Consider the following 24,267-nt stretch of genomic DNA (forward strand, 5'->3'; position numbering starts at 1 on the left):
AAACGTGTATAAAGACCTCATTGTGTCAGTATCCTGGTAAGCAGAGTCCAAAAAAAAGAAAGTGGCTTTTGTTCAGCATATTGCCAGCTTCTCTGTTCCATCCTATAATATTTGTGCCAGTAAAATATCTCCAGATGTCAGCAGGGATTTCTGCATGAGCACAGTTATGCAAGATACAGTTATACTGATGCCTATACATTTTGAAGAGTAACACCGCTTCATTCTGTGGGGAACTGTACTGATGGTACTCTCTGTAAGCCAGCTGAAGTATGTACCCTTAAGAATTTATGTTGGTTGTAAAATTTCTTGACTGGAATGCAGTATTTACTGTGAATTATTAGTGTAAGCCTTCCTAAGTCTCTTGTCTTACGTTACATTTCCTAAATTAATGGCAAATATGCTCTACTTTCTAGGCATTTATTTCAAAGGTCAGCATGGAGTTCTGTCTCAATTCATATGTAAGAAAGAAAAATAATAATTGTAAGAAAGTGTTGCTTTCCATTGGCTTTTCCATATATCTACTTCTTGTTTTTTTCTTCATTTACAGCATGAGTTCAGGGAATGAAGGCAAAGTGGATCTTTGCATCAGCTAGTCTCATTTGCATATAGTACTTCCTTAATGATCACTTAGATTCTCCTTTATTGTGCTGCTTAGTTTATAAGGATTGGTTTCAGTAAGATAGTTGAAGTCAATATGAATGTGCTTGGAGATGAAAAACCTGCCTGTTAATTTGTTCCCAGCTCTTCATAGTTACTGTTAAAATTGTACATCCTGTAGGAATCTGAATGCACCTGGTTTTTGCTTCTAGCTGCCAGTTCTTGCTGCCTACCAAGAATGTGAAGCCATATAAGAACTATAGAGAGGAAAAAATTGTAAATCTGATGGCAATGCTAATTGTGCTTTAGTATTTTTAAGAAATCTTGCTTTAGGCCTTATTAGTCTTTTATGTTGTTGCATTTCTGTGCTCGTATGGCCTGAACAGAGAGAATGGAATAGTAATTTCCCTTCTGCTGGGGGCAAATATAATTTATTTTTCTTATTATCATTGGAGTCTCTTAACAGGATTTAAGACTCATTGCTTTAAAGACACATGCATTTAATAACAGGGATTTGATGTGTTCTGATCTCAGGGACCATATGTAGTCTCCTGCAGATGAGAAGCAGTGCACAGCTGCAGATATTTGTGCACACAAAGTGCCTTACAGGACCACTGCCTATCTGCATACATTTTACATGCTTTCCTTCTGATATGAATCTAAAGCTGCCAACAACAGCGTGGGAGCAGCAAAAATTAAAAGGAAGGGAAGGAATGTTTCCAATAGAAGTCTGCCTCCCTTACACAGCCTAAGTGACAGTAAGCGTTCCAGCTTTGAGGGCTTTTGGTTGGCATTGTATGCAAAAACATTTCAAAGTGGGGAGAAAAAAGGACAATTACAAAGAGGGGGAGGACAGGACTGCGGCACCACTGGGTTTCATTCAAATTTGCAGCCAAGACTGTGAAGCGGGAAGTGATGACAACTGCAGAGTTATGTGTGCGTAAGAGCCAAGTTTCCCACACGTGTTCTCATCCATATCACAGTTTGGGGTGCTTGGTAATGGTGGCTTGGGCTTAAGCCAGTTGGGAGGCAAGGCCAATCACAAAGTTCAGATCTGGAGCCAAAATTCTGCTTGTTTGGGAACAGTTAGCCTCCTGGTTTGAGATTTTACTCATATTAACTATGCACAAAACCAAGTAAGAAATGTGAACAAAGATGATTTTCAAGATGCGGCTGTTAATACTTCAAGCCCTTTAGCAGTTTTGATTAACCAGGGGATTGCACAAGATTTTGTTGAGGGTTTTATTTTAGTAAATTTATATATGACAAATACTTTGATATTTGTACTGCATTTCAATCTCAAATGAGCCTGAAATCAGGTTTGGAGCAAATGCCACTTGTGCTTCTGCTTTAGGGAGCACCTGGTTTTCTGCAGAAGACAGCTCCTGCCATATTCTAAAACCATCTCTTCAACCCTACTAAGGAAGAAGAGAGTGGCTGGGAGGCACTGGCTAGTGTCACCAAACTGCGGCTCCAGCTCTGGGCTGGAATGGTTGCATTGAGATGACCACGTTGTAGGGCTCCACTGCCTTTCGCTAACCAGCCCTCCTTTCTGCCTTGGAGAGACAATTTCTACCTCTTTTCCAGGGATTTTGCTGCTGTAAGCATAAACAGACATCCTGTGCTCATCTTCCTGACGTAATTGCATGAAGTAGAGTATGAAGAAGATGCTAGAGACTGCTTAATTTATTTGAACTTGAGGGAATGTCTTTGCTTGCTGAAGTTGGCTTGGAAGCTGCCTATAACCTTCTTCCTTTTCCCTTGCACTTCTCTTGTGACAGGAGCTGCTTAGTTCTTGGAGGTGCTAGAGAAACCCTTTTCTATAAAAGACCCACTTTTGATAGAGCTTTACTACCTGAAATCCTAAAAGACAGTTCCTGTGCCTGATTTGGAATAAAAAAAAATGTCCAGCAGCTCCTTTGCAATTAACAAGACTACAAGACTGGAACAGTGTCAAGCCCTTTTCATTTAATTTTATTTGAACCACATATAAAACCACCAGCAATGTATTTAAAATGATCTTGCATGTGTTGATCAGACTCTGAAGTTTGCATTTAATACTGTAGCTACGTTGACTCATGAAATATTATATAGAATGGATAGATGCTGTAGATAGTGTTTTTGTTGTTGTTTTTGTAATAGAAGCTAGTGGCCCTTATTTGTAAATACTCAGTAACTCATTCAGGGAGTCTCCTAAATGGCAAATGTCTGTCTTGAAAATAAAAATATCCCATGTTCCCTTATGTCCAGGTTGACTAGGTCACATTAAGAAGACAACTAAGCAAACACACTGCAAAAGTCTGACAATAGATAGGTTTAACAATATTTTAGAAAGCATAATCTTTTTAATGTAAAACAAAAATATTTTTTTCTTGTCATCCAAAACCAACACATCTAAATAGTCATCATGCTTCTCTTATTTACACTAACTACTGAGTTTAGATTAACCTGGTTCATTCCAATACAGGCTGTTCATGTTCAGATGCAGTTTGCATCAAAATGGTCCTGTCTTAAGGCTACTACTCTATAGAATATAAAGTAAGGAGTAATCTCTTTTGAAATTGATCATTAACACTAGCTAGAATTTTTTTAGGTTTGCTTCAAAAGCTTAATGCTGTAGCTATGGTAAGCAATAACTAATTTCATGGGGATTTATTGCTATTAAAATTGTAAAAAATTTCTAATAGCAATACTTGATTGTTTTAAAAAGTCTGTAGGTTGGTTGAGTGCACTAAGATTACTTTACAATGGGTGTTTTTCTGGAAGATGTGTAATTCTCTGCTAGTCAATTCAGCTTTGAGTTCTCAGATTTAGCACTTCAATTATGCATTCTTCATTTGTTCTATTAACTGTTTGGCTATATTTGACTATGCTGAACTGTACATGCATGCATAATATATGACATATTATTCATTGAATTTTCCAATGTGACAGACTCTGGTTACCCATGAGCAATACAGTATCTGTCACATAATAAATAGAGAAAAGCTACTTTATGTAAGATTGGTCTAATTTCTTAAACATAATTGTCTGAATTATTGAAAGAAAGTAAGTGTTCAAATTACTCTGATGCATGATGTAGTAATTTGAGGAAAGAAATTCTTATGTGTCAGGTAGAATTCTCCTAAATACATTTATGGCAGGAACAAATGAGATAAATGGAGATATTCTTTACTTAATACCAAAGCTGAAGCTGGCTGAGATTGTTATGCCAACCCTTGGTCTTACTAATTAGCAGTTCGTTCTTTCTGGGCCGAATTATCTGCTGCTGTAAATTTCTGCAGCTTTATTAACTTCAGTAGAACTGGATTGAATTACATAAGCAAAGAATTTAGTTGTGAAGGATTTACAGCTGCTGTGCGGAGCTGAAGTTCTTGCAGGACTGACCCTGCATGATAGGAAACACATGCCTGCTGAATTCTAGGAGATGCAGTATGCTGGAAAACCTCGTTCCATGTATCCTCTGGTCACCAAGTGCAATAACCTCAGCTCCCTCTCAGAGCCTTCGGATGCAAATATTCTGCCATGGAAATCAAAAGGAAACATTCTGTTTGAGTTTGTATCAAACATAACAAAAACATTTCCATTCGCTGACTTGCGAAGTCTCATTTCAGGCTATTTTGAGGTCTGCATGGCTGGTGTGTGCTGGCCTGGTGCCTCGCACAGTCTGTGGCTGGGGGTGCTGCTCCCTTGTCCTTCACTCCTCCTGCGCTGCCTCCTCCCCAGTTCTCCTGGGGCACAGAGACATTTCTGAATTTGTAAAGAGAGTGAGAGTCTGAGCGCAGACTTTGTAGGTGACAGGAGAAGGTGAGGTGACAGTCACTGGAACTATAGCTCCCATCAGGCTCCAGTGCTTACAGATGGCAGATTTTACATTGAACCTCTTCCTTTCCTTGCAAATCTTAACATTTTATCAAGAGAGGAATGCACTACTGAAAGTAGTTCATTTGTGGAGTAGGTTCTATAGCAGAAAAAGATTTAAACCAATATTAATTATGTGATGTTAATTTTGGTTTTCCTTTTGGACTGTTGTGTTAAAAGACAATCTGACAACCTTGAAAACTAAATATAAACTGTTAGGGCTGAAATTCATGTGCATTCATTAATGCTGGAAGTTAGTTTCTTAAAACTTGAGCCATTTTATGATGTCTTGAAATGCTACTAATGTATACTATTACTTTTGTTATGTTCTCTTCTGGTAGTAAGAATGAGATTCTGCTTTCATTTGTTACAAATGCAAACTACTGACCACATAGTTAATTTGCTAGTTAGTAAAACTGCAGCTGAGTTCCTGCATCTCCTTCTGCCTTCCTGGTGCAATACAAAAAGAAATCTGACTTCCAAAAATATTTCTTATATGTAAAGGAAATTTTGGAACACTCTAAGGAGTTAATTGCATGGCTTTTTATAATCTTCTTTATTACACACTCCATTACAGAATTACACAGCATAATAATACTTATTTAAGGCAAAAATAGGTTAAGCTTGTACAGCAGTGAATCACAATTCAGTAGAAAAAGTTCTGCATGAAAATTCATTGCAAACATAAAAAGGATTATCTCCACTGACTCCACTGGCTTTATGCATTTCAGGACACAGAGCAGCCTAAGGAGTCAGCACCTCACACAGCACAAATGTATGCATAATTCTTTCTTAGTCTCATACTAGATATACGATTCAACTTGCAATCGTGCTTTGGTTTTCATGCTGCAGATGCTACTGTGTAAGTTCCAGTGACACACAAGTACTGGTTCATCCAGTATCCTCACTTTTCTGACACAGGTCATGTGTCATGTGGTCATGGCTGTTTTTATTTTAAAGAACACATTGTTACATTAGTCATGAAGTCACACAACAGTACTACACTTATTATTTTACAGAGAAGTATGTATGGATAAAATGCACTGTTAATATTGAACAAGTAAGCTTCACTATGGCAATTTTTGTGTATGGAGAGTATGAGAGGAGATCTCTCTGTAGCACCTGAGTAATAATCCTGAAGTGTAAGGTACTAAATGCCTACTAGAAATGTGGCTCCTGGAGCTGTTCTCTTATAGGGAATGCTAAATATAGTCTTCTGAGATGCAAGAACGAAATCAGCATTCAAAGCATATTTGTGTTAGGGCTGTTAAAAGATTTACTTTCCATTCACCACCAGCACTTTTGCTCTCACGTTCCTCAACTCGTTACCTCCAGACTCACCAAAGGGCTTCATTGTGTGGCCTCTTCCGTCATGCAAATGTGCTACTAGCAGAAAACCAACAAGAACATTACTGCATTGATTTTCTTTCATGCCTGCAAGCCATGAAGTTTCCACGATTAATATAAATCAATATTTGTGGTAGAGCAGAAGGTGATCTGCATAACTGCTGACAAAAGAGAGAACATTAAAACTTTCATTCACAACTCTCTGTTATTTTTAAATACTTATCTTCATAGGATTCCCACTGCATCAGGTTTCATGCTGTGAAGCCCCAGTTTTTTAGTGTGATATTACCAGAATTTCCTCAGCTGTGATCCCCTCAAAAGATATTAGCACAAGTAAATTAAAAAAAGAGCTAGAACCTGAGATAGACCCCCCGCTTTTTTACTGATGGTTAGATAAAAGAGAGACTAGGAATAGGAATAGGAATGGAATGGAATGGAATAGAATTAGAATAGAATAGAATAGAATAGAATAGAATAGAATAGAATAGAATAGAATAGAATAGAATAGAATAGAATAGAATAGAATAATTTCAGTTGGAAGGGACCTGAAATAATCACCTGACCAATTCAGGGCCGACCAAAAGATAAAGCATGTTATTAAGGGCATTGTCCAAATGGCTCTTTAACACTGACAGGCTTGGGTTATCAACCAACTTTCTAGGAAGTTGGTTCCAGTGTTTGACCACCCTCTTGGTAAAGGAATGCTTCCTAATGTCCAATCTAAACCTCCTGGTGAAGGCCATGAAATCATTCCTTGAAGATTCAAAGAGCTGTGTACACAGTGATGATGCTGAGCTTTTTGTAGGCTATAAAACTGCAATCTTAGCTATCCTCCAGCTTATCTGATCTCCTGTGTAATAACAGGAGGCCCCATTCACTGGTATTTCCTTTTTACTTTCCTCATTTGGGATTCTTTTCAGTCTCCTTTTTACCAACCCTCTATAAAGAGATCAAAAAACAACAACTGTGAACTTGGAAATTGCAACTAGTAAGTAATTCTATTAGAGGTATATATTCAGATGTTCACATGTGTACAAGTAAGCACAGTATAAGAGTGTTATGCAAGTGAAAGGGGGAATGAGTTTCAGGGAAACTACAGATATTACAGATGTGATTCATAGTTCAGATTTCAGCTAAGAGTCCACTAGAAGTTTTATTCTTCTTATACTCCTTTTCAGTTAAAAAAAGTTGCTGTGAACTTGGTGTATAGTAATTTTAAGGGTTAGAAGGATGTGTACAGATTTTGAAAAGTTAGTTACTGGTTTTCAGAATGGAAGAACTCTAAAGCATGGTTCTCTCTCACATTTTTTTGGCTTCTTGTACAGACTGCATAGAAATCTGATTTGCCACACATGTGGCATAATGTCCATTAGAAAACAGTTTTGCAGTACTTCACTTTGCTCACTGTTACTGACTGGCTTTCTATCAACAAATCCACCTTTTAAAAGCTTCATATTTTAAGCATATAAGGAGCTTAGTGAAAACAGGTCTCTCTCTGGGCCAGCAATTGAGTGTACTGGAAGTAAATAGTGTTTCCGTATCTCTTTTAAAGTTTTACATTACTTGAAGGAAAACTGTATTACAGCTAAGCTAGCTGCAGTTTTAGGGATGCATGTGGTTTTATATGTTTAAAGAACATGGCATAGCAAATGGTCTAGTCTGACTATCACAATTTGTCTTTGGACCCAGGCAAGTATGTGAAATGTCTGCATTCACAATGATAATCTCTGCCAGTTTGTTGTCTATGAAATATGTCCAGTCTCAAACAAACATCAGGATTGTAACACTTTGTTTAGAATCCACATTTCAGTGCTTAGATATACGGCTTTAAAAGTAAATAAATTAGAAAGGGGGTAATGGTCACATGCAGCCTGTCTACAGCATGAACTGAGACAGGAAAGAAATATGTGATTATAATTTCATCAACTTTATGCAGGTATCTCTATAAAAGAATAATTTAGCTTCTTTGTTTCTTGGTGTTAGAAGTGGTTGTTTGGTGCAAGTAAGATTCATTATTAGTGCAGTGAGACTGTATTTTTTGATAGAATTGAGACTGAGAAATGTGGAAGGTGAATCCTTGCAAGCCAATAATGTGTTCAATCATGTGAATTGTGAAATATGCACATTATATGTTACTCTAGGTAGTGGCTTCCTTTAATGCTAATGATTTTTCTTTGATAGTTCTTGTACTTAAATAATTTGTGTGGGAGTTTTAACAACGGTACAGCAACAATTTTGCTTTGCAGACACAACTCAGCATCCTAGAAACAAGATATTTCCTTGAGACAGATAGTAGTCACTGGTGACCTGATGCAGAAATGAGGTTTGCCTGTGTCCCAGCAGTTCCTATCAGTAGTTTGACCACAAAACCATCTGCTCTTTTTCTGTACTTGTCTTTTGATACACTGGTATTCATCCCTATCAAACACTTGCCAGTCCAGGACTTTTTGAATTACTACCCTGTCTTCTTTTTTGAGTAACAGCAAGGACAGATGACTGTGTAGTTTCCAATCAAGAAAGAATGCTAATAATTTATACAGAACTTCTGACTTGCATTTAGTAGAATCAAGACGTTATAACAGCCTGTCAAACACAGCATTTCTTATAAATCACATTTCAAGAGGCAAAACTATCCACTTGTCATAGCTGAGGCCTCTGCAAGAGTCAGTGTGTTTCTGGATGACATGATTTGCTCCATCATGTAAAGTACATTTTTATGGTAGAGGTCTCCTTTTTTAGTTGACTAAATAAGATATTTTAATATTTTCCTACTTCTGCCTAAAAAGACAGCACTGTGCACTTTGCTTCATTTCTGGAAACATTCTATTGTTCTTTTTCAAGAAGAAAATCCATTTTAGGGATGGTGTTTGAATAATCATTGGCAACATGCCCAAAGTATTGACATTGTCTCATCAGAGCTCTGCACACCTGCATGTCCATGCAATGTCTAATCTTATTTAGCAAGATATTGATTTTATATAAGTTTGTTAAATACTCACTGTTTTTACATACTTATCTTTGTGGTCATACAGATGACCTGGAGCCTAGATATGCCATTGGCAGATGCCCTAAAAGACTGATGATTTATATTGTAGCAAATGGTCGTACAATTTGTAGAGGTAACAAAAGAAACCACATACTAGTTCTTCACTAGACAGTGATGTGTGTCCAGCAACATTAAATCAAATGGGTACAGTGACTTCCTGATGTAAACCAGGGAGTATTTGTTTCAGAATTTATCCTCAGGCCTTTGGGTAAGAAATTATTCATTGTTTTCAGAGGATCGTAACAATAAATTTACTTCTGCAGTTTGACCTGATTAGCAGATCTCAGTAAAGATTTTTCTTTTCGAAGCGGTCAAGTCATCGGAGACTTATTTTTGTCTTACAAGTGAAATGAGCAGGAAGGAAGTGTCAGCACTCTGAGGAAATGTTCAGCCATCTTAGAGCTTTCTACATTTTCTGTTACATACCTGTATAAGAGATCCGTACAGCTCTATGAGATACTGTTTGACTTCATGAAAACAAGAAAGGTGAAATCCCCAGCTGGTATAAATCAGCCTTGTTTCAGTGATTCAGTAGAGCTATGCACTTGCTCTACACTAGCAGACAAGCTGGGTGAAAGAGCATGTTAGAAAAGGGAAGCACATGTGCATGCAGGTATTACTTACTATGTGAATTTGTGGTAATTTTCAGTAATATAATTGCAGTGGCTCCAGCGATACATTAATAAATTTTAAAATAGAATTAATTTTAAAAGTAAGATAAATTTGAAAATAAAAAGAGGATTAAAATAATAATAAAAAAAGGCCATAGTTGTGCACAGCTGCCACTGGAAGCACGAACCTGATATTTTATGTATGACTCATCCTGTAATTTGATCAAACTTTGGCCTGTGTTACTTTTGGGCTTAATTTATTTAATGGTAAATGGTACCTCTTTGCTTGATTGAATCATACTGCTGCTTTATGGAATCAAAAATCCTTTCTGCTCATATTGCCTGGTTTCTGTCATACTGCCTAGTATTATTTCTGCAGTGCATAAAATCAGTATTTGGATGCTCCTGCATTTGCACAAAAAGACTTAAGAGGAAGCATCAAAACCAAAAAAAGGGGAAAAGGAATTGTTGTCACTTTCACTTGGTTTTCAATGTGCTTTTTTATGATTAGTCTCAACTCAGTCTTCTTCGTTCTCCCCAGGAACAGGTGGGGAGCTTTGAGGATTTGTTCAGGGACTATTGTGTGCGGGCAAAACAAGGTCACGTCTGCCTCCTTTCCAACGGCTCATTCCTCAGATCACTCCCAAGAAACATCTCTTGGCAGTGGACTCAATGAATTGTCTCAACAAAGAATGTTATCCAGCAGAGAAAGATATGATTAACTCTATGAAAGCCAGTTAACACCTAGCAAAGAGAGTTTCCTGCAGTCCTTATCATTGCCTTTTGGACTTGATGCACATGTTGATTAACTACAGAGTAGAAGTGAGGTGAAGTTCACTAGAAAAAAGTTGGCACAGATGCAATAGTAAAGAAAATGTGTGAGTGCATACATCATGAATTAATAGTAATAAATCTATGCAATAAACTCCATGTGTTCAAAAATGATGAAAAAATACTTTAAATATTTTTCAGTTTCCCTATAGGGTTATGCTTTTTTTCTGTCAAACCTTGATCTACATACAGTTCTACGGAGGAAAGAAACATTTGCAATGTTAAAACAACCCTTGTCATTTTAGATTTAAAACAGGCTGACAGAAATATAAACATTGTATTAACCAATATTGATTTCTCTTTTCTTTTGGAGGGAGAGGAATGAAAGCAACAACAAATCCTAACTTTGCTTTCAAAGCCAGTCCCTTCACCCTTATTCTGAAAGTTTAGTCTTTTATGTGAAAGCAGTGCCTGCTGACATTATTGAGTCAATGACAAACCTTGCATAAAATTAAATGGAGCCACAATTTCATCCAAAGATGTCACAACAGATCTTTATGTATGTGCTCATTTGTTTTCTGTTTTAACTTAAATGAAAGTTTAAGAATTACATGGCATGCTATAGATTTTCTGGATTATGTTGATTAGCAGATTAGTGATTACAATTTGGCATATACTTTACAGGAAGAAACTAAGATAGCCCTTTCTTGGAGCATTTAGGATCATTTTCCTGATCTTCTCTGAAAGTAATTTCCTCTACTAGAGTTCAGTTACTTCAGCTTCAGATTTTGACCTATGTCTATTCTGTGTTATTTCTCAGTACACTCGCAGATAACTTTTGTATTTGAAAAAAGCCACATATGATACAAGGGGGACTGAATTCAACATGATGGCTGCTGTTTGTAGGATTCTTAGCAGAGGCTTGTGTTGGTAGAAAGTTAAAGCAGTGTAATTCACCCACACCTAGTCTGGCAAAGAGCAAGTATAATATGTAATTTGGGAATTAGTACGCAAGCAAAGGAATGTATTTATGTGACAGATAGGTCTATACAGGTGTTTAGATTCAGCTCACAGCTACAATATATGCTAGGCAGGTACTTCTTTTCAGGAAAGAGAAACATAAGTGTTTTACCAGATCACATTTATACTCTGTCTGGAAGTCCTCCTGCCTTGAGAAAATCCTACTTGCCTGTCATTTAAGGTTGTTGAGTAAGCATCCTGGACCCGCCTTATGCCTGTATAACATAAAGTTTTCTTTATAATGTATTTACACATAGCTGAGATGATTGCATTGCACCTGTGAAGTTGCTCAGGTGGACTCAAGCAGTAAAAGTGTCATAGCATATAGCCCAGTTCAGGCTGTACAATCTCACCTGTACTCAGCCAGCTGGCCTGCACTGCAGTTCAGCTGCTTTGGTTGCTATTGGGATTGAACTGAATTGAACATTAATCGCTGAAATTAATCCGACTTGCTTCATTGTGCCTGTGTGAGTTGCAAGCCAATTGCTTTGCTTAGATATGGTGTGAAAGAACCTGAGGTGGGCTATGCTAGGCAACTGTTACAAGGAGTCTGCCTCCTTGCTTGCTTAGAGCATTCCTGGGAAACATTTAAATAAAAATCTTGGTCAAGAAACACTGTGATAGTCACAGATCCAGATGAAATGCTGGAGGTCACTAAAGAGTGTCCTTAGCCTTGCCATAACTATGCATTCTGTTACTGAAATTGGGATTTTGGTCAAGTTTTCTATTTTAGGCACAAACTTTACAACTCACTGCTACATGGTAATAATACAGTCATTATATTTGCTAAGCTGGCTATGTATTTAGAGGACACTAACTGTTAGTGAAGGTACTGTGATAAAATAATGAGCAAATTCCACAACTTGAGGATCATGGGGATTGCATTATTGCTGTAAATGCAGAAATAGCTATTGTCAAAGATAAGGAAGATTCTCTGAAGGTATATTTTATCTAATCAAAACATTTCCCACATGAAAAAGTAACAAAAGCAATAAAGCGATAAAAGCAACATTAAGCTGTACAAAGATGTGATGTGCAGACAAAGAACAAATTTAGAAGGAAGGTTTCCAGTTATGAAAGACAATTATGGCTGTTTGGTCCCCTCAGAGTTCATTAACAAACACTTGGGGACACTGATTTGGGCCTATGTCTTTGTTTTTTCCAGTGGCATAACAGAAATAATTAATGGCGAAAATGTGAAAAGATTGACTAAGAACTTGGTATTAAGTTTATGGGACATAATTTTAGCTTTAAGCTAAAGTAAAAGTGAAAAACTCTTCTCTTCAACAGTTGAAAAATCATCTCTTTTATGTTATTTGGAGACCATTTAACAATACAGATACCATAAGGGAAGAGCAGAGTAGTTATTTGATTATTCCCTTTGCTGAAGTACTAGATTTTAAGACCTTCACTAATTTAGATCTTTACAGAGTTATAAGAAGCCAAAAGCATTAATTACTTCTATTTTTCCTGTCTGTAATTCTTTTTAGGCTTCAGAGTTTGGACAAAATAAGAAAAAACTCTGATTGAGGTTCTTTAAAACAAAGCAAAACCAAAAATACTCCTTATGATTCTGCAGTTTTAAAACACTTTGGTTTTGTCTGTTCCTTCCATTATTGATATGTCTTTCCCGTGGTTCATAAATTTCCAGTAAACCTCAGAAAAATATTCCAAGACCACAGATAATGTTTAAGGCCATGTTAAATTAAACCCAGCCCATAACAATTATTAATTATTTTAAGTACTTCCTCTTTAGGCTTCATTTCCACTATTGGCAGACTGGGTTTGAGAAAAGCCAGTGATCTGAATACCAAGGAGCATTTGCAACTTAAAACCATGGAAATCACCAGAGTTATTTCAGATCTAAACTGCAAGCAATATCAGTCTATTTTGCTTCATGGATTTGTCTGCGGTTTCCCACATGGGATCCAATTTAAGGACTCAACTCAATGTCCCCTAGGTCAGTACGTTCACCACACACTCTGGGAGACTTTGGACTATGCCACCATGATCTAGACCTGTTTCCGTATCTATGGGTGTTGGTATGGGTAAAGGCCATCTTCCCAGATTTTGTTGCTTGTGGAAGGCACGTAAATTTTTTCCAAAGCCGCCTTCCATACCCATGTGTCCCTTAAATTCCCTGTGGTTTGTTTTTTTTACAGTTTAAGGGAAGGACACATTTCACCCACTCACAACCATAAAATAGGTGTTGGAAATTAAAGTGTACTTATGATTAGTGTAAGAAGAATGGTTGTTTCCTCAGGATCAGAGAGTACCCTGTCTGTAAGGTTATTTGGAAGTTACTCATTGCTAAAAGTTAAAGAAAATAATGAGTCAAGTTTAGGATAAGTATTGAATTACAGAATGAGGGAAAAAATGTTACACAAAGGAGAAGGAAAAAAAAAGGCATGTGTTCAAATATACTTGTGATTTAATTCTGTGTATTATTTGCAACACCTCATTCAGGTGCCAGAATTGAGGGCACTGTCCTTCCTCGGACACTGCCCTGGAGCGCCACACCTCAGCACTTCATCTGAAGAAGGGCTGGTATAGGCAAGACCTTGTCTTTATTTCCCCCCTCCACACTGTATTGTTGTTCAGATGAAAGGCAATAGTTTTACTTACAAACTTTGCTTTGCTTAAAAATTTAACCTATTTGGAATACGATGATGCCGCTACTCGGACTCTGATCTTGCTACTTGCCCTCTTCTTTAGTCACCCTGTCTTTATTTTGGCTGCAATTACTTTGGTTGTCCTTGGACTGTATCTGTGGACAGAGCTGCTGAGAAACCATCCTTTCCTTGGAGCAGCTTCTGCTCTGAGCTCTGCTCCCTCATTTTCTCTCTTTTGTTCTTTTTGCTATCCTTCTTTTCAACTTCCTTCCTAGATCTTTTTCAATAGGAAGGCTGCCTGGGGACCTGCCCTAAATAGAGATGCGAAGGATCAGTTTTTCCCTCCCCTACTAGCTGTGGCTGGGCCCTGGGATATGATATGCAAATCTAGGCAGGGGTACGCTCTCTCCTTCCTGTTTGGGGCCATGATTTTCCCTTCTCCTAATCTGGCTGCTTTTAAATTGCATTTCACTTGTATTCTTTAATTAGCACATTCCTTCTAGCTTGGCTGGCTTTTTCCTGTTTACATCATCTCGAGTATTGCAACTCAACTCTATAAATCATACATTTCATGAGATGTACTCATTGTAAATATGCGTGTTGCTAGACTCATCAATTCTAGTTCACTAGGAGCTTTGAGTATAAATTCTGTATTACATGTTAATAATGCAAATAATAACTTGTTACTGAATGTTACTTCCTAAATGGCATTCCTTTTTACTGTTTTTGTGAGTGTTATCATACCTGAGTGCTTTTTTCCCAAGAAAAAGAGTAATGCCCAAATATGTCAGGTGAAAAGATGTACAAACTAACTATATTGAAAATGAAACTAATGTTTTTGTAAAGAGGAGTAAGTGGCAGAGTGTGACGACACTGCTTCTTAGAGGCAGAATTTGGCTCATGTTACTTCTCATGGGGAAGAGAAGGTTTATGATGTAAGCCACTAGAAGTGTGCAAGTAATAGTATAATGGAGAGATGAAAGGAAGGAACAGGAATAGAGAAATGCCTTCTTTTCAAGGGCAGTTTGTCCCCTTAGCCAGGCCAGACATGCAGTGTGACAATTCTTTGTGATAAAGGAGCCTATGCAACATTAGTTGATCTGCTGCTCTAATAAGTTCTCATTGAACAGATTTCAGCATGAAGCAATAGACATGTGAAATACATGAATATCATATGAATTTTAAAATCCTTTTGCATGGAAGATTATGCACAGATGGTAGGTCATTTTATACTTCTTAAATAACATATCAAGAGGTTGTATGCAGAAGTTGTAATGAAGTCTGTAAAGTCTTTATGTATGAAATAGCAAATCAGAAAACTAAAATATGTCTCAGAATGGTGGAATCCTTTTGAAACAAAATTTCATCTGTGACTATTAAAGTTGATACATACATTCCATAAAACGTCCAGAAATACCCTAAAAATATGAGATGTGTTTCCACTCTGTAAGTTTCACACAAATCACAGCAATGTGATTAAAAGCTGGGCTAAGCAAGAGCAGAATTTAGCTCATGTTAGTTCTGCACCTGACTGTGGTATTCTGCAACTCAATATCCTGCAACTAAGTATATATATCTCAATATCAGGAGGAGAATATGAGACTGTCACTGCAGTGTTGAGCTGTGATTACCACGCAGTGCCATGAGAGATACTGGGTTTAGGAACTCTGTTGTAGCCATGAATGTCAAAAGAAAGAATTTAGAGGTTGTAGCAGTCATTTGTTAGACCATCTGATATAATTAGAAAAATGATCAAAAGCTTATCTGTTTTTTTCTCTAATATCAATCACTCATAAAAGATACTACCTCTTTCCTACAAACCCTTGCTGTTATATTTATCTTTCTTACTGTAGAGGACATATATTCTTATGTCAAATGTGCAATTTTTAATGTTGATTGCTTGAGACACTTTATGTGACAAAGGCAAAGGAAATAAACAAAGGAGCTTTGATGAATGGATAGCAGAATTTAATCCAGGTGAACTTTCCAGGCTGTGTTTATTATAAAGCACAGATCTCTGATGTGCAAAGACTGCAGAGATGTGACTGGAACTGTACTATACAGTGGCATGAAGCTACATAGTAAAAGGTTTCATCTGAAGTTTACAGATTTAATTTTGTGGCAATTGCCAAAGCTGGAAAAGAGGTTAAGGTTTTCTCTTTTTCATTCTTAAAATCAGAATACTTGGTGTGATACTCTGGTCTTTCTTTTTATGATACACTGATCACAACATTCCAATCCCAACTCTTTCATTAAGACTGATGATTTCAAGCTGAATTAAAACTTTATCTTTTGAGAAGACATACTATCTGGATTTAAGAGTACAAACACATGAGAATTTATCCATGGCCATCAAAACCTTTCCAAAAGGGACTCTGCTAACTTCATCATTGGTCGTGCAATTCTGCATCTTTTCCTTGAAGGCTGAGAGGTGCCCCAGAGCAGATGATTTTTGATAAAATATATGCCAATTGCTTTAAAATTTTTGTTCTTTATGTGGCTAGAATTTTTTTAGCACAATGATTTTTAATAGCTTCAACCTGCACTTGCAATTCCAGCTCTAGACTGTGACATACTTGTATACTCCAGATCTTAGTCTTGCTGTGCTACACATGCCTCCAACAGCTCAGATCTTCATGCAGAGCCAACTAAATGGCACTCACAAATATCTGAAGATGTTGGATTTCAAGCATGCTGTGCGTACTCTAGCTTGACACAGATCACTGGCTGGATTGCTGTTAATGTTGGTGCTTTCTAATGCGTGAAATGTTAACTAAAAAATGTTACCATTTGAGTTTTTGGCCTTTTATGGGCAGAGTGAAGGATCTGAAATCCAAAGCTTTCATAGATCAGCTGAATGTTGTATTTGCCTTCTAAGTGGATGAGAGTCAGACAGATTCATTTCCTCTTTCCTAAGAAAATTAATTTGAGACTTTAAAACTAATGATAGCAAAGAGATTAAAAGTTTTAAGAAATAAGAATAAGCAGATCATCATTGAAAGCTTTAAGGACAAAATATGTCTACGAGACAACTGAAGTAAGAAATGATCATGTAGTCCCTGCCAGCTGGGAAGAATTACAGAAAAATATAACAAAACCAGGAAAGTCTACAAAGAAGATTTGCCATTGATTTAGAACGTTGAAGATATGTTTTCAATCTTGCCAGAAAGAAAGCTAGAAAACAGCAAAGGTTTTGTGTGGTGTAGGAGGCAGGCACAGGGAGGGTACAAGAGAAAATATTTAATATTTGATAAAAGAGGCAGGCAATAACAGAATAAAATAGCTAATGCTTTGCAAAGACTACAGAAGAAAGTAGTAATCATCCATTGTCTTGATTTAACCCTTAATAAAATATACTGGGCCAAACTTGCCTTCTCTAACTTTTCTGATATCAGTGGAATTATATCCAGGGTGAATTTTGTGAATATATTTGTCTGCTGAAATTCACTTTATAAAACTAAAATTATTTTAAGTAGCTGTATGTGCAAAATAGATATTTAATAAATGTGTGTGGTTGGATATAACCAGTTGGAAACAAATAATTTAATGGCTCCTGTATGAGTCTGTGGAAGTTGTTATATTTAAAGAAGCTATCAAGCTCTAAGGTATAAGCTGTTTATGCATGGTATGGCTGTTACTTTAGCAGTGGTGCAAAATGGAAAAGCTTCATTTGCTTCAATTATACACTCTTAGCATATCTCAGCTCCCACAGATGTGGAGGATCATTTGTAGCACTGTGAGTGTGAGCCGTTATCTCACACGGAAAGGGAAAATAATGATGATAATGGTGTGTCCTTGCAATACTAAGAAGGCAGGAATGGCATGGGAGAGCAACAGAGATGCCAGGTTTCTAGAGTTTAGCTGTGATCCATTTAACTTGAGTAAAAGTAACTGTGGAAGAGAAGAACAGCGAGCACTAGGAAACAGAGAGGATGGCACTTCTTGGTTTGTCAGGACACAGAATAGTTACAGATTTACTGGACCATACTGGGTCTGGCTGGGTTGGAGTTAACTTTCTTCATAGCAGCCCCTATGGTGCTGTGTTTTGGATTTGTGACTAAAACTGTGTTGATAACACACCCATTTTCTGGCTCTTGCTCAATAGGCTTGCACAGCCCCAAGGCTTTTTTTTTTTGTACTTTGCCCTCTCCTAGTGAGCAGACGGGGGGGGGGGGGGACACAGCTGGGACTGCTGACCTGAATCATCCAAAGGAATATTCCATGCCATAAAATACCTCTCTCTCTAGGGTGGGGGTGGGGAGGTAGCGTGCCTTCCAAGGTAGCAGCTGCTTGGTGCCTGGCTGGGCATTGGTTTGCTTGGTGAGATTGTGAGGGACTGTGTTTGCATCACTTTTTTTTAATTTTCTCTTTCCGTCAGTTATTAAACTGACTATATCTCAACCCACACATTTTCCTGCTTTTTCTCTTCCTCATCCCACTGAGGCAGTGGCAGGGAGTGAGTGCTGGCTGGATACTTCATTGCTCTCTGGGGTCAGCCCACCTTAAGGCCTTTACCGCACAGGTTCAGGGACTATATGGCTCTGCGCTCTCTTGTGTCTGCGATCTGATTTCCTTAATAAGTATATAGCCATTTGGCAGTTATGTACCTTAAATTCTGAGTCACTGAGGGCCATTTTCAATCAACCAGAACACCAGGAAAAAAAACCTGCAGTTAAATAAATGTCAGTGCCTAATGCTTCAGGATACACATTAGCATAGGTGAGTCATCCAGTTAACATTCTGTATTCTCCCTATGGAGCTGAATGAAAAAAGGACAGAAGTTCTTCCAAAACAGGTACTTTTATCAGATAGACTGATTTCATAACTATTCAATAAATAAGTACATCCTTCATATTTTAATTGGTAGCACTTAGAATTTCCAGTCCAGGTGATGCCACAACTGAACACCTGTCTCATACATCCTTTCTCTCAATGTACCTATGGCACAATAAAGTGCAATTTAATCCTTGAGGAGCTATTCTTCACAGGAGGAAATGGTCACAAATGTGTGCCCCGAGGTAGAGCAGGAAGAGCAAGGACTCTTTGTGCCACTGTTAATGGTTGAGGTGGCTGGTGAAGGACAGTCTGCAAGCTGGAAGGGTTATTCCTAATGTAGGGATGAGGCTGGGGAGTCCTGGCACAATAGCTGATCAGTTAAAATTCAAATGGGAGGCAAACAGAGCAAGACTGAGAAAACCCTGCAGCATCATTCAGAAGATAAACGTGATTTCACCTCCAGTTTGCAATTTGTAAACTTTATTGACTGAGTTCTCTTGTCTTTCCTTGGTGACTATCTTGCCATGCGCAGTCAATTCAAGAATCTAAAACTTGATAATCAACACTGTAATAAAGCAAGGTAGGTCTGAACTTCATCAGTCATGAACATTTCTAAAACTAGCATTTTCCTGTGATGCTGAGCACATAGCACCACCTGGCACCACTCCGCTTGCAACTTTTGTGGAGAGCAAATGAATGATGTATGGTTGTGCTAGTCTCAGTGTTGATAGAGAGCAGAAAGTGATGGCAGAGATGGGCCTCTTAATGGGCCTTATCTCTCCTATTAAAACACAGACAGTTGTCTTGGACATCCTAATGCTCCTTCTCTGTAGTGAAAAATGCCTTTGAATGATTTTCCAGACTAGAATAAAATGGTAATTACGAATATGCAGGTAACTGAGTATGTTTTTGGCTTAGTTCAGTTTATTATTTTAATACTGCCCTGGGGTACTGTTGAAGATTGTTTTAACCCAGAAAAGGTGGGGTTTTTTCAGTAATTTTTTTGTTTTGTATCTTAAGAAACAAACAAAACTGTTAAGAAAACAGTCTTAACAGCACTAGTGGAAATGCTTTCTAATAACGTAGTGAATACTTAATGGATTATAATCTGGTTTTTACAAAGGTGATTACTATTAGAATATAATGTTCATAAACACAAATTAGACAAAAAGTATTTACGAATGGGAGTGAGAAAATTCCTTTTTTTAGAGAGCAGATGTTATTCTGCCAAAGAACTGATTAAATAATGTTATGAAAGTGTATCCTGTTTCTTCATTTTCTGCAAATCATTAGCTCTCCAGCTTGTATATGAAAAAAACTGGATCAAAGGACTTTGAAGTCAGTGGGAGTTTTTCCACTGAGTGCCACGAGCTTTGTGTCAGACACTTGTGGCTTATAAATTGTGCTAATGTTCTGGGCACAGAGAATGTGTTTCTCCAGTGTTCTAATGCTGAAAATGTGTTGGTTTTCTGCATCATAGGATGCAGGACATCTGATAGGTTTTGCCTAGTTCTGGGCTGACCGGCAAACTAACAGGTTTTTTGTGACTCCTTTCAGCCTGTGCAGAGCCCAAGCATAATGTTTGGCCTTCTAATGCCAATGCCAACACATGGTGGTTTTGAATACTACAGCCCAGATACTAAAGACAGAATGACAGTAGTCATGGAAGTACTGGACACCTGCCTGTGTTAGCTGGTACTACTGTATTCTTCCCTACTTCTTTTGGTTGCAGTAAAGACCAAGGACAAAATGATCCTTAAAGACAGAATTTACTTCTGATTACTTGAACTAGTTTTGTTGGGGCACATTTGACACACATCAGTAAGCAACTTCTTGTAGGAATGCAAATCTGGCACTTCTTACCCAGACATTTCCTGATTACATTTCTGTGTTCATATAAATGAAGGAACCCCTCATTTCTCCTGGTTTCAAGCATGTGAAATTGCAGCAAGTATTCACGGCCCCTTTTAAGAGAATTTTAAGAGAAATATTGTCACACAATATGCTACTACCTAGATTTTACAATCCAAAAGTATGTAGCTCGTAGTACATTCAAAGGCTGTAGCTTGACTCTGGGTTTACTTACTGCAGAAAACAGGGTGTGACATTAGGGCAAATTGTAGCGAACGAGAGTCTGAGCTTGTCGCATCACATTCTTATGAAATGGTATTGTAATCCTCACAGGACAGGGAGAAAACAAAGGAAAATGGGATACAGAGCAGTAGAGTTGGATCAGACTATTTCTATATAGATGCAGGGCTCTGGGTCATAAAGAGGGTGATTTGCCCAAAGCCACAGAGGAAGTACGTTCCAAGGAAAAGATCTGAAAATCAGTGCTTAAATTCACAGTTACTCTTCCTTTACTGCAAGAATTAGTGAGCACTGCAGCCAAACAGCACCATGTCTTTTCTCTCACTCGCTGTATTTATTGCTCTCTGTATTTGCTGCCTTTTTTATTTATTTTCTTATGTGATGTTACAAAACAAAAATCTCAGGAGGGCAGTAGCTGGTATATTTCTACTGATGTGTCATAGTTTCAGGAAGCCCTATTTGTATGTTACGTATTCTACACTCTGCACCACTAGAATAATGATTTGTGACTGAGTGTATAGCCAAGGGCTTGTCCTAATTTGCATTATTAAAATTTTAAATAATACAATAATATACCTGCAGGTCATTTACAGCCTGTGCAATCTATTTGTTGAAGCAATGTCAGGTGAATTAGAATTGTGAGTAGATGATTGTAAATGATTAAGTTAGCATGTCTCAAGAAGTTACCCCCCTGGAGCTGAGATACAGTAACTGAGTGTTACATGTTTCAATTTCATGACAGGTAAACTCTGGCTAATTTAATGCTAATTTAAGTCACTATGCAGTGCGTGATTGTCTGACCATACCTTACAATCTGTTCTTTTAAATACCAAGGTAATTTTATTTTTTCACAATGAAGTCTGACGCTGCTTACAAGCTATGTAAAATTCAGATTCATCACAAGGTCACACACTTGACTCTTAGACATTTCAGAAATTGAATTTTGGTCAGGCATGTGTTTATGGCACTGGAGGCTGCTGCTGAGTTTAGATTCTGTTTCCCGTGCAGGTGCATGGCAGCATACCAGCCAGCCTCGTTGCTCTGGCACGGACATTGAACATTCTGTCCTTAGGGACAGTGTGGCCTCTGTACCCTCTCTAGTGCCTTTGAGCTTTCTGTGTTTGCTGAAGTAAATAGTCTTAAATGTTGACATCTCTATATTTAGTAAGTAACATGATAGAATAAATGAGGAAGCAACCAAAAGACAGGGGAATTTTCTTGGGAAGTCTCAGAAGCTTTGTTGTTCCCTGCTAACTGGCTCTATATACATATAATTCTGGTGCGTTTTAGAAGGAAGAGCCAGGCATGGGCCAGAATGCTCACTTAAGATTCCTTTATCCAATGTGAGACACATAGATTGGCACAGGCGCCATGTTTTCTTGGAGATCTGTGATACACTGCAAAGTCACAGAGTTCCCATTGGAAGAAAGAGATTTTCATAATGGGACCATAAACAGACGTGTGGTGGTTGGGGGAGCTTTTGGGACGAGTCGGGCATCCAGAACAGAGAGCACAGACTAATAATCAGGAAGTGCTCAGATCCTACAGTGCATGCTGCCAAAGTAGGGCTCCAGCTAGACAGTTTAAAAACCTAGACAGAGATTGTATCTGGCTTATTTTTAGAAAATAATTATGCACATTCTTTTGAATATTTAAAATTATTATCAAAACTATGTCATTCATTAGGCATGTTGGTTTAAAAAACAAGAAATGCTGTTAGGTTCAGAACAGAGACCTCATATCTTTGTGAGAGATTCACAGACACTATTTCATTCATCCACCCACACAGTCTGAGATAAACATAAGCAAATTGTTCTACTTCAAAACAGAAAGTTAACTGGTTTGAAAAGCTGTCTTGGAGGTCAAGGGCTTCTGTGATAAATCTTCTACATTTTTATATTATGAGTTTGATGAAATTTCTTAAAGTCTATGTAAGAATTGGTTGGTTTTATGTTTTAATGTTCTTAGGGCAAAGAATTCATGTTTTGACAAATGTACTTCTGTACATTAAAAAAGGATGCTATCAAGCATCTGCTGTCATTACCAATTAATGTTCTTATTGCCATTTTTTTTCTTGTTATAATGTTTAATTCATTCTAACCTTAACAGAGATTCCTGTCAAAAAGAAATGAGAGTGAATCTCAGACAAAAAGAATTCAGCAAATTAGTTGGGCCTAGGTAGAATGTTTAACATAACAAAGAAAGCAACCACCTTCCTCCCTAATTATGTTACATTTTCATCACTATCTGATGGATCCTTCACTGTTATAAACTGTAACAGTACTGTGAAATCTGCTTGAACAGTGCTGAGAAGCACATTTGAGAAACTGGAACTCAGAAGGTGGATGGGCCTAATAATTATAAGTATGGCTACACTAGTGCAGGGGTCTTCTGCTTATTAGTGTAACTGAGAAATCAAATTAGTCCAATAGCATGATATGCAGTCTGTTTATCAACACTGCTAGAAACATTTATTTTAGTTTTATGATGATTGCTTTACTCATGATGTTGGATGTGCTTTATAGTGATGCAGCTGGTTGAGCTTCAAGTGCCTGACTCATATCAATTGATAATGAAACTTCATTCTAAGAATTTTCTTATACATAGGAAATTCCTGGAAAAGAATTCAGAAAACTTCCAAAAATCTCATACAGGTTATTGCTCTCCAGTATTACAGCAACAGTTGTATGAGACTGGCATTTCTGTAAAATTCTTAGATTCTGCAATATGGCATTTTCCGATAAACCATCAGTTAAATGTAATGTCTAGATTATCTGTAAAGTGTTCCATGTCAAACCCATTTTCTCCTTCCCATGAAGGATATTCTCCTTTGATTTGTCTAAGCCACAGCTGCTTTCAGTTTTAATTTCCAGTAGAGATAATGTCTGGGTAAACAAATGGTCAGGTACCCTGTGCCATCTAACTCAAATGACTGCTTTTGTTAAAATTTAACTTGCTTGAGAATGAAGCTTCTGGTCTGCTAATGTAAGTGCCTTTGCACTCTTTTAAACTCACGGCATCTACAGAGTTTTCAACTATGTCTTGTATTAAGACTGAGGGAGTGTTCCTGAAAGCAGCATGAATCATGCAAGTATTTGTAGTTTTCTTTTATTTGGTGGTGTTATTGAGGCTTACGGACCTCACCTAGAAAGAAAAAGACGTATTTCCAGTGAGACTATGACTTGTGTGAAGCACAATGCAACAGAAATATACAAGTATTGCCTTATTTTCCTGAAAAACACCTTGTACATTTGGCATTATTCCCAGAAGGCAATATGGCATGCTTTGACAACAGTATGCCTACCTGTAAAAGCACCTACAAAAGTTTCAGAACACCAGAAATTTGTTGAAATTACTTTTGAGATACAATGTAAAAATGAACGAATGGGTCTGTCATCTGAAGCCAAAACAGACTGTGTATTTTTCTCATGGTTTTTAAAACTTTGCCTACGGATTTGAATTAAGACTCTGTAGTTAGAGCCTACTGTGAAAACAACCTATGGAAATAAGTTGCCATTCATCCCAAACTGTTCCT

At 37.6% G+C, this 24,267-nt stretch overlaps 1 protein-coding gene across 5 annotated transcripts in view; it reads left to right on the forward strand.

The window, feature by feature from the left end:
• Positions 1 to 24,267, forward strand: part of SMYD3 (SET and MYND domain containing 3) — a 398,374-nt gene that overhangs the window by 268,426 nt on the left and 105,681 nt on the right. Inside the window, exon 1 of one of the 5 annotated variants that reach the window (XM_051614038.1) lies at positions 19,203 to 19,221. The exons of 2 other annotated variants lie outside the window; for them this stretch is intronic. Coding sequence is in view for 1 of the 3 variants with exons in the window: in XM_051614034.1 (XP_051469994.1) it covers positions 23,811 to 23,819 (9 nt within the window). In the remaining 2 variants the exon portion in view is untranslated. 2 more of the 5 variants (XM_051614035.1, XM_051614034.1) reach the window with 2 other exon arrangements.

Source organism: Apus apus, chromosome 3, assembly GCF_020740795.1.
Source record: "Apus apus isolate bApuApu2 chromosome 3, bApuApu2.pri.cur, whole genome shotgun sequence".
Lineage (NCBI taxonomy): Eukaryota > Metazoa > Chordata > Aves > Apodiformes > Apodidae > Apus > Apus apus.